Below are 13,670 nucleotides of genomic sequence, written 5' to 3'. Positions count from 1 at the left end.
CCTCCGGGGACGCCTCCGCGTCGCTCCGGCCCGGGCCCGCAGCGGCTCGGTGCCCGCGGTGTGTGTTGCCGGGGGGGAGGCGTTCGGCGCGGACCCACTTCCGGCGGGGAGGCTCCCGCGGCGGCGGCGGGCGGGCGGCTCGGCCCGGCGCCCGGCTCGGCCCGGCCAGGCCTCGCCTCCCGGGACGGCGGCGGGAGGATGTCGCGGGTGCCGGTGGGGAAGGTGCTGCTGCGCAACGTCATTCGCCACACGGGCGCGCACAACAAGGTACGGCCCGGCCCGGCCTGGCCTGGCCGCCGCAGGGCCCAGGGGGCTCCGCGCCGCGCCCCGGATCTCCCCTGCGGCCGGGCCCGGGCGGTGCGGAGGGCGCAGGCCCGGCCCGGCCTCCCGCTCCGCTGCCGCCCGAGCCGGGCGGGCAAAGAGGGGGCAGAGGCGTTTATCGGGGAGAAGAGGAACTTGCTGGCGGCAGGGACGTGACCGAGCGTCGCTCGCACTTTCGCTTCCCCGGGTCGGCAGCGGGCAGGGCACCGGCAGCGCCTCTGCGCGCCGAGGCTGCCTGCTCTGCCCCCTCTCTGAGGAGCTCCTTTCCGGGAAATCATACTGCACCTCTCAAGAAAACTAAACCCCTAAAGCAAAGGGGGTTTTTTTCTGTTGCAGTTTTTACATACTGTAAATGCCTCAGAGACCTTGAATTTTGTGTTAATGTGCACACACCGTGCTTTGAGTGACACAGGAGTGGCATCATCCGTAGCAAGCTATTTAATTAATCCTTGTTGTAATTAAGCAGGTCTAACTCATTAATCTCCTGTATTCACAAAATGGTTCATTTATAGTCAGTGCACATAACATAAAGGCCTGCCACCCCCCTCAGTATGGGCATGCTGTGGGTTTTTTCAGTTTTTCCTGTAAGTTCTTACTTTGGCCTTGTCCTTCCAGATGGTGATTGTATACTGAATTCTCTGGCTGCACACGGGCTTGGAATAGCACTAAATGACAAGGCAAGGTAGCCTGCACGAGTGAGATAGCAAAATCAGGCAGTCAAAGCTCCAGTTGCAGGATCAAACCCATTGTTCAGAATGCTGTTATACTCAGTTGTTTTGTTAGGGTATGGCCATCAAGAGATTTCTCCTTTTGTTTATCTCAGTTCTAGCTGGAAATATTCTTCTCTTTCAGAAAAGTTTGATGTGAATTTTGGAAGCAGGAGTGATGACGTAGGAGCTGGTACTACATGCCACCTACCTATAAAGTTTCCCTAATGTGGAAAGATTAAGTTTATTTCCCTGTTATGATTTACAGATTCAGGAAGAGTCAGAAATGTGGAAAATACGGGAGTGGGAGAAGCAGACGGAAGAGACTTATTGGAGAAAGCAAAGCAGAATGCTGTCTGACACCTCCAGGTGGGTTTTAGTTTCCCCGCTCAGTCTTCTCTTCTCCAAACTGAACAGGCCCAGCTCTCTCAGCCTTTCCTCAAGGTCATTCCTCCCTAGGTGCGGGACCCTGCACTTGCCTTTGTTGAACTCCACGAGGTTCCTCTCCACCCATCTTTCCAGCCTGTCCAGGTCTCTCTGAATGGCAGCACAGCCCTCGGGTGTATCAGCCGCTCCTCCCAGCTTTGTATCATCAGCAAACGTGCTGAGGAGGCACTCTGTGCCTTCATCCGGGTCACTGACGAGTAGGTTGAACAAGACTGGACGCAGTATTGACCGCTGGGAGACACCGCTAGCTGCAGGCCTCCAGCTAGACTCTGCGCCGCTGATCACAACCCTCTGAGCTCTGCCGTTCAGCCAGTTCTCAACCCACCTCACTGTCCCCTCATCTAGCCCGCACTTCCTGAGCTTGCCTGTGAGGAAGTTCTGGGAGACAGTGTCGAATGTTGACTACAAATACTTTAAAATATTTTAAGAGCATTATGTGATGACCGTATAATATAAGGGGACCATGATGGCGGTAGAGATACATGCTTCCTCCTTAATGAATCCACAGAAAGAGCTCAGAACCCCTGCTTAAGTCTGACTTTTATCTATTCATCTAGATGTACAGTCTTAAAAAAAAAGAATAAGTAGGCCAGGCTCTCTGAAGCAGTTGGGATAGGAAGTGCTTAGGTAGCATGTCAGGATGTTGTAAGGAGAGTCTAAATGTACTGGCATTTAAAAGAGGTGTAGGTTTAGCAGTGAACAAAATTGTTCTAGTATGGGGTCCTGCAGTACCCCCGGTATTAACTGCTGCTCAAGGGGTATCTCTTAAACCATTCTGGTTCAGGGGTCGTGGGGTGTTTTGTTTTGTTTGTTGTTTTGTTACGTTGGATTTTTAGTGGTGCAAAAACTTTTCAGAAGTGTGTATGTTGCAGGAAGTGGTTTTAGTTTCTCAGGAGAGAACACCTTTCACACCTGTGCTGAGTCCACTGGTGTTGCTCGGCTCAGGAAATGCGATATTTCGAGTGAGAAGCAGAAATACAGCCGTAGACATGTGAGAGCACTGAAAACTCTGTTGATGCTTTTTGTTGGATTGGGAATCTTAGTCCTGGCACCTATCAGGTTCCAATTCTAGTAGGTCATTTCTACTTCCCGAGTTGCCCATCTGCTGTTTTTCACAGCTTATGTCACACTGCATTTTGTTAGTCTGCTCCTGCAGAGTATTCTGGAGGAAGGGAACTGCAGTTTTGGTGGAAGGCAAGGCAAAGAGGGAGCTCTTTAAAGTGCTGTGAGCATTGCTGTTTGCAAAGAATTTTGCTGTGCACAGAGAGCAGCGGTAAATGTGAAAACCAGCGTTAGCTACTGAATTGGCTTTGTAAGAGCTCTTAACGGTGACTGTCTCTTGAAATGATATTTAGTCTTCTTGCATAGATGGGCATCCAAGGCTTGCTGGGTTTTTGCTCCCCTCTCTGGACTAACCCCTTGCTCAGAAAGTTTCTCCATCAGAACTGACCGCTGAAGGACAACTGTTCTCTCTCCGCAGCAGTCGGATGCGCAGTGATGGCTTCGACGAGGAGAGCCACAGGGTCGACTGGAAGGCAAAGAACTCCCAATTTCTTGACCCCATCGAAGATGATCTCCTTAGGGCCCGATCCTGGAATAAAAAGCTCTATGAATGTGAAGCCAACATGCCAGACAGGTCTGTGGGGGAATTAATGCTCTGAGATTATAACCAGAACACCTTTCTGGAGTCCTGTCTCCAAAAGTGTGTACACTTCTCTTTTCAGTGCGCACACCTATGAAATAGTGCTCGATCTCATTTTGAGGCTGAATAAGCAAGATGCATGAACTTGTGCAGTGGCACAGAATGCCTAGATTTGATTCATCCATTGAGTTCCTAAATCACATTCAGCTTAGTGTTTATTACTTTGCCCAAGGAATTGAAAAAAAATGTTGAGAAATGCAGGTTAGTGCTCTCGGATGTTTTAAAGAAATGTGAATCGTGCCATTTCCCTAATCTGAAATGGGAAGGAGACAGAGAACACCACGTGTGTTAAAATAGTACCATCCAAATTAGTTGTTTTTCCTTCCTCCTTTGTGGAGAAGGTTGTGATGTCCTTTCTTTGCTGTCTAAACTCATGCTCATTTTGTGGCTCTTTCTTTTCAGAGCTTTATTTATTTATTTATATTTTTCTTAAAAGCCTCGTCTGTTCCTAACAAATGTTTCTGCTTCCTTACAGGTGGGGTCACAGTGGCTATAAAGAGTTATACCCTGAAGAATTTGATACAGATAGGTAAGGCAAACAGGCTCACTAATGTGTTCAGAATCTTATTTCTGTCAGGTTGTGCAGGGAATTTTACAAATTGAGTTTTCCGTGTTGACTATAGATTAACTATTACTCTCAAAGCAGAACTGTTCAGTTAGAGACAGACATTTGTCAGACATTCAGCTGTAGCTTAAGTTAATGAAGTGTTATGAATCTGAGAGGTCTGCCTGAGTAATAGGCTGAATCCAAATCAGCTCAGTATACAGCCTCTCAAATACCAGCTCCAGGTTTCCCTTCGTGCGACAGTGTACCTGGATTATCTGTGTTGCTTCTTATTTGGAGAACATGAACCCTCCCTTCAAAATGGAGACTTGACTGTAAAATAAAATCTCGGACACCATTGATTGTTTTTAAACTGTATCTAGCAGGATCATCAAGTACACTATTGATCTGGAATTTCAAATTCACGGATTTGAAGTAACCTACTATCAATGAATTTTTCATACGCGGTTGTTTTGAATACATGTACTCCTTGGTTCTGGCTAAAATATCTTAAAACCCAAACCGTTAAAAAAGCACTCGAAACAGAAAAAGCAGCTACCTTATCTGTCATAGCATCCATCCCCCTGCACAGGCATAATAATCAATGAGTTTATTTAAAACTTTGAGACAGAAAAGGCTTAACTGTTACAGGGCTGCCTGTCTACTTCCTTCTGGTTATACTTGCTCTTCTTACAGTGACCAGCAAGAAGGAGACGAACAAAATGCTGTCAATGGGAAGAAGTCGTCTCACCTGGGAAAGCAACCTGCCCGTGAGTCGCACAAACGGAAAAAAACAAAGAAATCGCACAAGAAGAAACAGAAAAAAAGATCACACAAAAAGCGAAAGAAAAAGAAAAAGGAGCAGGCAAAAACATCATCAGACTCTTCCCAGGAGAGTGAGTGCTCAGAAGAGACTTCAAGCACCCGGAAAGGGAAACACAAGCGCAAGAAAAAGACCAGGAAAGTGCCTGCCAGGAAACCTGCCTCCTCTTCTGGGCAGGAAAGTGACTTTTCCCATGCAAGCAGCTCAACCACCAGCAGCTCTGAGGACAGTGAATCTGAGGAGAAAAAAGAGAAATGCCCCTCCCAAAAGAGAAAGAAACGTCACAATTCGGTGTCAGAGAGGAACAGTGAAGTACCAGAGAAGAGGAGCAAGAGGAAGAACTGGAAAGTGGCAGCTGACGAGAAATCAGAGGATAGCTCAGATGAGGATTGATGAGGAGATGCTGAGCCTAGGCTGCGCCTCGGACAAGAAGGTAGAGGACAGAGGCAGATGTTTTTCTTTGAGCACTGCCACACGGTACAACGTGCGTTCAGCACTGTGGTTTATACACCCTGCAGCCTGCAGGGGAGAGACTGAGCTCTGGCTGCCTGCAGGAGGTGCCCTTTGCTTTTCGCTGACTTGACATGGGAAAAAGCTGGGGGGCAGTTGCCCACCTCGCAGGTTGCCTGATCCTGCCTGCTGCAGATTCTCTTTACGTCACCTGGTTGACCTTTGACGCACAGGAACGTCAAAGGCTGTCTACAGGGGGAAACAGGCGCGTTTGCACCATTTTTATTTTTTTAATTAAGTTTTAACAGATTCTTTTTTTCATTACCCAAGTAATGACCAACACATGCAATAAAAGAGCAGAGGGACGGAAGTCCGTCAGCTAAGCTGATAACGAAGGAAATGCTGTTGGGTTTAACCACGTGGTAGCTTCGTCTTCCCTCCCTCCAGCAGCAGCAGACCCGCGTGCCGCGTGCAGAGTTAGCTGGAGGCAAAAGGGAGCACAGGGTGATGCTCTCATTCCAGCTGGAGGTGCAGACACTCCTTCTGTGATGAAGAGAGACCTGCGGGTGTGTGTTAGAGCTCTCCCCGGATCCCCAGCACTGGCTGGCTGCTGCGTCTGGCTTCCCTTCTTTCCCTGCAGGGGACGCGGAGGCCGTTTGCGTGGGCAGACGAGCCTTGGGGGGTTTTGTGTGCTGTCTCCGGCCTGCCCAGTGGAAAAGTTGGTACGGGGCAGTTCTCCCTGCAGCAGAACAGCCACGCCTTCCTTTAAGAGAGAAAATAATAATAAATAAATGCGGAGACGCTGGAGGCTTTTGTCATTGTTGTGGAGCAGAGCCCGGGGACGGAGCACAGGCCGGAGGAGCCCAGGCGGTGCCCGGGGGCCCCCTGCGCGCCGCGTCCGGGCCTGAGCAGCCGCCCTCCGCCCGCCGCGGGGGAAAGAGGGTCCCCGCGGGCCGTGCACGGAGCAGCGGCCGGGCAGCGCCTCCCCTCGCGGGGTGACACCGCGCCGCCGCCTCTCCCCGGCGCCGCCGGAAGCGGAAGGGCGGCTGCGGCTTCCGCTTCCGGCGCGCTGCCCTTGGGCTGGCCGGGCACGATGGCGGCGCTGGGGCTGCTGCGGGCGGGGCTGCTGCGGCCTCGCGGCGCCGCCGCCGTCACGGGTGAGTGTCCCTTTCCCCCCCCAGCCCCCCGGGCCTCCCCCGGCTCCGGCGCTGACGCCTCGTCTCTCCGCAGCTCTCCTCCTCGGCAGGACGCCGCTCCGGCCGCCCGCCCTGCTGGCCGCCGCCGCCGCCCAGCACCCCGCTCCGGCCCGGCAGAGCCACGGACCCCCGCGGCCCGGCCACGGTACGTCCCGCGGCGGGGGTTGGCGGGTGGCGGTGGTGCAGGGCCCGTGCGGCTCCCCGGTTCTCCTGCTTGGTGGCGGCGATGCCTGCGCCGTGGCGGTTACTTGGTTACATTTTTTTCGAGATAGCACGGAATAAAAGACTTAAAAGACACACGCAAAGAAAGGCCTGTGCTTCCTGAGGCCCACTAGCAGCAATAACGTGGAAGTGGTGCTGTTGTGGCTTCTTTCTTGACCGGCGGCTCTTCTGATTTACTGAGGTTAATCTGCGCCGTCTGAGCTGCAGGCAGAGCCTATGGTTTGGGTTGTTTCTTCCTCTCTCGAGGTGGTGAGAACATGTGGAGATGGTGGGAGATAACCGCACCGAGCCACGCGTCTGGTCCGTTCTTAGTTGCACGCTTAAATAGGAAAATTTTCTGACCAAAGGTCAAGGATGTTTTGTAGCTGTTGTGTTGTGACTTAGAGGTAGAAAATACGAAGAAATACTTGAACAAGCTGCTTAACCACAGCTAAGCCGTTTCCGTCGTTTTCTTTCTGGCCTTGGTATTAAAATTCAGTGAAAGCTGCCCAAGCTATGTTAACAAAGCCTTCCTTAGGCTATACGATATGGTGTTACAGAGCCTCAAAGCTAAAGAGAATCCAGTTCTCAAAACAAAGGTTAAACCAACAGCACATTTCACACACGTGCTGTGTAGCACTGGGAGTCCTGGAGTCCCGTGGGAACAGCTCATTAGTCCACAGCCTCGGACCCTCTGATGTTTCGCTGAAGATCCTTTGCTTTTCCTGTCCTGTCACTTTGTGAAATCTCTTTCTTCTTGCAAAGAAGAAGAAAAGCTTTATGGCACAGTCCAAGTTTAAAAAATTCTTTAGCTTTTACTTTTAGATGGGTGGGTATCATCTGTGTGTCAGGCAGGCGCTTTGGGGGTATCATGTTGTAAAAGTAATTACACTTAAGTCAGTTCTGTGTGTTTTTTGCCTGGGCTGATGTTGATATTCAGGTTCAAAATACTGCTTGTGATATTAGGGTCTTTGGTTCTTTTCAGAACATTCTGAGATATTTTGTTTTTGCTAAGAATACCCGCAAACTTGTATTAAGTAAGGGTTGATTACAGAGCTTGCTAACTAGGTGTCCTACACGTAGAGTCATCTGTTATGTACACCACATTGCACACAGCTGAATATCTAGGAGGGATTGAAATCCTTTGGCCTTCAGACTACTCCTAGGCCATTCATCACTGTGATGGTCCCGAAAGTTCAATTCACTATTTACAGTTAAAAATAACAATATTGATTCCCAGGCAGAACTGTGCACCAAGGTGTTGTAGAGGTGCCATGCACTGGAATCTGCAGCTGTGTCTATCCAGATTTTGAAGCCCTTTGGAGACAGGCAGGAGTAATAAATGCCATGTAAGGCTCAGGAAATTCACCAGACGAAAAGGCTTTGGTTTCAGAGGTTTTTGTTTCCTGCGGTGCTTGACCTTGATCTTGTTCTTGAACTGTATGCTGTGAACTTAGGACTACTGTTTCTTTTGACTTCACCTGTTGAGACTTAGAGTCTTTTCTAGTGAAAGAAGCTTCTCTTTCTTAACAGCAGCAGAGAGAGGAATACTTAAAATGAAACTTTAAGACGCTGTAAAATAGATATATATTCTGTAGCACTAATTCAAAGGCATCTTGATTTTGCTCAGATAAAAGCTTGGTAGTCAGGTTTGAGGAAACCATACAGCGTAGCGTCGATCCGGGTGAGGTCTCTGTTGATAAGATTGCAGCACTCTGGACAGGAACTTTGCACTGAAACATGCTTCTCCTTGCAGGCAGTTCCAAGGCTGCGTCCTTGCACTGGACAGGTGAGCGAGCTGTCAGTGTCCTCTTGCTGGGCCTCCTTCCTGCAGCCTATCTGTATCCCGGACCAGCTGTGGACTACTCACTGGCTGCAGCCCTCACTCTCCATGGTCACTGGTAAGCACAGCAGGTCCCTCAAAGTCAAAAATAAATCTCACAGTCAGATGGGTCCAAGCCTTAGGCTAAAGTCCTGGTTTAACTCTGTATAGAGCAGTAAGTCTGTTGACTTATTTCCTCATTACTGTGAAACACTTAGAAAGCGACACAAGCATCCTCACTCTCCAGGTTCTGGTGACTGTCACCATCTTGGACAAGACCAGCTGTACTTTGGGTCTTTCTCTGTCACACTGTTCTTTCAGCGGCAAGCAGGATAGATACTACTATTAAAGTATAGTAGTGTATAGTAAAGTGAACTTATCAGTCTGCAGTGTTCTTCTCCAGTCTGCATCTTGTGCTTTGCAGGTAATACAATATCTTACATTAGGAGGCCTTCCTTGCTAGTGGCTGTTTTTGTTTTATCTTTTATTTTTCCACATTATATTTTACCACATAAGATCTGAGCATGTCCTTAAAGCCGCATCAATGTAGAGTCTTGGAAGTTTTTTTTATCTTGGAGAAGAACCAGTGTTGTGTGAAGAGGGAGCAGAAACAAGACAGAACTGTACACAAGTTGTTCTATGCTTCTCTGACTCCCTTGGTACATCTTAATGGCAGTGAGATTCTGCATAATGAAGAGATCATAACAAACATTGTACTAAAGAAACGGAGACCTTGGTCATTAATTTCTTCTGATTCCTAGGAAACGGATACTTGCTGATATTCTTCCTATTAAGTGTAGTTCTGCTGTGATTTTTCATGCACACAGACGACTTAGTCTTTCTTTCCATTGTGAGTCTAGTTAGGAGTTTGCTCAGCTACACGATTGGCCTAACTGGCAGTGTTTGCATTCTTGAGATGATCTTGGTCCATAGTTCCTTGTGGCAGGGATAAAGCAGATAATCAAATTAAATGTACTTTGGCACGCAAAGTTTTCCTGAATCTGAATTTTGCTCTTTCCAAGTTGTACAAGGCGTTCTTGCACTTGGCTCGTTGTGTCTGGGAGCTTCTTCCCAAAGCCCTCAAATTTAGTATGGAGTTCATCTGAAATGTAGCTATTCTTTGAAAATATTTGGCAGAGCTCTTTCAAATATAAAATAAATAAAGCTGAGCTTACCTGCCTTTGAAGCATTTCTCCACTTGTTTGGTATGTGCACATCAGTGTCATACTGAATATGAACACATGGGGAGGTTCCAGGCAATGGAAAAGGTTGCTACAGGCTCATTTGTTGAAACGGGTTGCCTGGAGGACATTTTGTGTTGAAGCATGCAAATTTGGTTCTTCAGTGAGTGTCTCTGTTGACACGTGTCTGGATTGTTCATACTAGGAATCCTTTTTCTGTAAACAGTGTGGGGATTTTCCCCATGTGAAAAATGCGTGTTGCTGCTTCTGTATGACGCTTCTGGTAGCTCTTATCAGAGTTCCTCCCCCCTCCCCCCCCCCGCCCATCTGTATGAATTTTTCGTTTTCTTTTTAAGCTGGAAATTTTCTCCAGTATTAAATTCTTGATTTGCAAAGCATGGGCTGAAGAATCTGAATTGTTCCTACATAGAAAAATTCTCTTCTGGTGCTTTCATAAATACTCAGTGGTAGAATGTCTTTAAGAGGAAAAAGCAGTCTTTTCCCCTGGGGAATTTGTGTGGAGTAGTTTTTATGCTGTAAAGTCACAGACCAGTTTTTCCGTTAGAGAACTCTTAACGTGGTTTGGTTTTATTCTGCCATGCAAAGCAAACACCTTATGAAAATCCTTTACCAACTCTGCAGTCAAAGGGCAGCCTGTGAATCCCAAGTTGCCGGATCTGCCTGTGCCTCGGACAGCTCGGGGTGCAGGTAGGGGCTGCTCGCGCTCCTCCCATTCCACTGTTCAGTCCGAGCTGATAGCTCTGACAGCTGGAGAGTAGCTGCCTTTCAGATTACCTCCACTTTCTGCTTCTCTTCTCTGCCTCAAGTGGTTCCTTGTTCCCCTTTTCTTGCTTTTGGCATGTGTAAGGTATCAATCCCCTCTAAGCAAAAATGGGCTTAGTGTTCACTTCCAGTGGCCTCTGCTGCAGCGCTTGGAGCGTTGCTAGGTCGCTAGCTTGTCTTCTGATTTGTGCTAGACGGATCCTTCAGTCCAAGACTAGACAAAAGCAAATTCTAGGAAGCAAACCACTGTATTAAATATGCTTCTGTCTCTTGCAAGGTGACATCTGTCACTGCAGAAGGCAAATATCACTGTGCTTTTTGGGAAGAGAACTACCACATCACTTTAGTCACGTCCCTTGTCCTCCTATTGCAGGAGAGAGTAAATGTGGAATGGAGAGTGGGCTTCCAGTGTGACAGATGTAGGAAAAACCCTGAGTATACTTTCTTTTTTTGCTGCTATTTTCTAATCTAAACATGCATCTTGGAGTCTCTTGTGTGCTTGTGCTAAAGGCTGGTCCAAGTGCCACATCTTGCTGTTCAGGCAAGAAGCTTGTTCCCTTTGGTTTCTTTTCTTCTGTCCTTGGAAGTCAGGTTTGCTGCCCCCTGTTTCTTGGAGGCAAATCATACTGTTTGAAAGAGCTGTGCTCAACAGCTTGTTTCCTCAGTATCATTAAGAAAACTCTGAGCCAATACGTACTTTTTTTAATTGAAGTAGATTGAATTCCGGAGTGACTTTTTTTTGAAGTACATTCATTTGCTTTTTTTTTTTTTTTTTTTTAAAGTGGAAACTGTTTTCCTTTCTGTAGGAGAGGGTGATAGGGGGTGAAAGAAATCATGTGATTGAACTAACTTACACCAATAGCACAGAGAAGAGTGTTGGTATCAGTTGCAGTAGCATGCTCCCATAAGCTGGGTGGGTTTTAGTGAGGAAGGCTCTTCTCTGTTCTCAGCTTGTTTCTCTGTGTCTCTCTCTCATATTCTGTAGGGGTCTTGGACAAGTTATAACTGACTACGTCCATGGAGAGATACCCATTAAACTGGCCAATACAGGTCTGTATGTACTCTCAGCCGTAACCTTCGCTGGCCTCTGCTACTTTAACTATCATGACATCGGTATCTGCAAGGCTGTGGCCATGCTGTGGAGTCTCTAAGATGCAACCAAATCCCTGACGAACATGATTGTTCACTGCTGCCTCTGCTTCATCGTATTTTTACTGAGATGTTTAATGCGGGAGAAATGAATAACAAAGGGTCCGTAGTACGTACATACCACAGTAGCAAGCGCAGAGCTAGTCTTTTAGAAATCAGTATCCATCATGTTTTGGTTTGTTGCAACAGCAGTAAAAATGTTGGAAGAGAAGTAAATTTAAAGTGAAGTCTGTCCAGGCAAGAGCAAGTTGATTTAAGCTGCATTATAAATTGGGAGGAGTTAGCTGCATCAATAAGAGAATTACACAGCTGAAGATAACTTGCCTTTTAGCATCATCTTGAGTTGTTTTGCCTTTTTTTCTTTTTCTAAAATTGCTCTTTGGTTTCCTGTTTTGTGAAACAAATTTGATCTGAGGAAAGTTAAACTGTTGTTCCAGCATCACAACAACTGAACTGTATGTAAGGCACTCCCTGTAACTCTTCGGGCCCTGAGAGTTGATGTAGAAAAGGGAATACTTTTTTCTTAATCCATCCAATAAAGAATTTACAGAAACTCTGTGTGTGTGATTCTGAACCATTTTTTCCTAGTTTTGGGTTAGTTAAAATGTTTTCACTGCAGATAATGTTGTTTTTTTCTAAAATCAAACTCAAGGACTAATTCCTACTGTTACGGCTCCACATTACTTTGTAGAGATGTTTTGTTAAATAAAAAGTACTTTTTATGAATATGCATTGTCCTGAAGAAAATACTTAAAGACTTGACTTAGACTTGACTTGACACAAGCCTGTTGTCCTTAAGAAAACAAAAACTGACTGAGAAGAAGAGAAATTTTGCAGATTAAATTTAGCAGCCATAAATATCATACGGCTTTCATAGCTTCCCTGGAACCTCTGTGTTCATCCACACAAATGTGTTAATGAACAGTTGCATCTAGCTTTAACACTGTACTCTGGCCATGATAAAGTTGTTTGTTTTCTAAATAAACACTGCTCCTCTTTTTCCTGTGTGACTGCAAAGACAGCAAAGGTAGCCTTTCTGTCATAGCTTGAGTTCAAACTGAGACAGCCTTCTTTTTCACTTCGATAGGTTTCATAGCATTTTAGGGGGAAAAATGGAAGTCCTTTTTTTTCTTTTTTTTTTTTTTTTTTTAACTTTCTTCACTTCTTTATCTTTTCTGACTTGCACAGCAATAAGGGTTGGTAAACTGTTTCCAAATTCTAGTGGTACTTCTGTGGTACTATTAATAGTAAGAGAATTGTGTTTTTCCATCAGTCTGACTGTGCAATAGACAGAAAGAATAAACTGCTGTCTGAATTCTACTAGATTAATTTCCTGTTCTGATTTTAAAATCTTTACGTTTTTATTTAAAAAAAATCTGGATTTGATTTAAAAAAAATTTTTTTACTTTGGTAACTGTGAGAAATACTGTGTAATGACTGTTTTTGCTTTGCTAAACTTGATATAAGAATTGAGATGGTTGCCTCTGTCTGATGTGGTCTGATTTAGATACCAATGTAACAGTCATTATTTCAGTACAGCAAGGAGGATGCATGTGTATGACTCATTTGGAGATACCTCTGCAGAATTGGAGTATGTATCATAGAAAGTGTTTGGCACTTCCTGTTTTGAGACCGAATGCGAGATGCAAATTTTTTAATACTTTATGTGTCTAAGACATCTTGTGTAAGGAATGAGTTACATGAGAGCTCTGGGAATGTAGTAATCCAGCTGTACTATGTTAGGGACTAGCAAAGAGACCAGTTCCTTGTGCTTTTGAGGCAAAAATGAAAAGGTAACAACTAGAGCTTTCTCTGTGAATGCAATGTGTTCCTCAGTCCTCTTGAAACTGGATCAGTTGCTCTTAATTATCGTTATTTCTTTCTGAATTATTGTGGCAGGTGTTAACCATTTGGTCTAATTCTATTTGTGAACATTCATCAAGCCTCTGGAACTGGGACTGAGCCCTACTGCATATCTGGATATCTTAAATCCATTCTGGAGTTTAAGCCCCTCTAGTGAATTCTTCTTAGTGCACTATCGCTTGAGTGGTAGCTGTACCTGATCCTAGATACTACCACTTTCTAACTGTCTCTAACAGCTGGGTAGGTGAAATCTTAGGGGCAGCAAGTTGGAAGTTGAGATACTCAGGGTTATCACAGCAGTTTCTTGTCTGTGCTTTCATAAAGCTGCTGAAATTACTTTTTTTTTCCTTCTAAATAAAAACAAGCCTAGAGACTTGTCTTCTCTATTCTGCAAGTTTAAGGATTTTCCTGTTTAATGATAGAGGCCCTCCTGTTTGTCCCAGCCATTCCTGCCTGTATGGAGTATGACAACTGTGCCCTC

General features: G+C 46.1%; 2 protein-coding genes across 2 annotated transcripts in view; both read left to right on the top strand.

Annotated features, from left to right (window-relative positions):
* The first annotated feature begins 69 nt into the window (after nucleotides 1-69).
* Nucleotides 70-5,082, top strand: NKAPD1 (NKAP domain containing 1). The gene is made up of 5 exons (XM_064524227.1): nucleotides 70-267; nucleotides 1,297-1,397; nucleotides 2,956-3,111; nucleotides 3,653-3,706; nucleotides 4,418-5,082. Exons 1-5 carry the CDS (start codon nucleotides 199-201, stop codon nucleotides 4,935-4,937), a joined length of 900 nt encoding a protein of 299 aa, XP_064380297.1. The 5' UTR covers nucleotides 70-198; the 3' UTR covers nucleotides 4,938-5,082.
* A 42-nt stretch (nucleotides 5,083-5,124) lies between these two features.
* The window catches only part of BCO2 (beta-carotene oxygenase 2), a 50,506-nt gene continuing 41,960 nt past the window's right edge, over nucleotides 5,125-13,670 (top strand). Inside the window, exons 1-2 of the mRNA XM_026105860.2 lie at nucleotides 5,125-6,151; nucleotides 6,225-6,335. Coding sequence (XP_025961645.1) covers nucleotides 6,088-6,151; nucleotides 6,225-6,335 — 175 coding nt within the window. The 5' untranslated portion in view covers nucleotides 5,125-6,087. The remainder of the gene's footprint in view (nucleotides 6,152-6,224; nucleotides 6,336-13,670) is intronic.

The sequence above is a fragment of the Dromaius novaehollandiae genome, chromosome 21, assembly GCF_036370855.1.
Source record: "Dromaius novaehollandiae isolate bDroNov1 chromosome 21, bDroNov1.hap1, whole genome shotgun sequence".
Lineage (NCBI taxonomy): Eukaryota > Metazoa > Chordata > Aves > Casuariiformes > Dromaiidae > Dromaius > Dromaius novaehollandiae.
The sequence above is the reverse complement of the archived record's forward strand: the minus strand, read 5'-3'. Positions and strand labels throughout refer to the sequence as shown.

What these genes read in the sequence shown, in the direction of transcription:
- NKAPD1 (XM_064524227.1), top strand. Translation starts at nt 199, where the DNA reads ATGTCGCGGGTGCCGGTGGGGAAGGTGCTGCTGCGCAACGTCATTCGC. An exon ending in ACACGGGCGCGCACAACAAG is followed by an intron (nt 268 to 1,296) that starts GTACGGCCCGGC and finishes TATGATTTACAG; the next exon opens with ATTCAGGAAGAGTCAGAAAT. An exon ending in GAAGAATTTGATACAGATAG is followed by an intron (nt 3,707 to 4,417) that starts GTAAGGCAAACA and finishes CTCTTCTTACAG; the next exon opens with TGACCAGCAAGAAGGAGACG.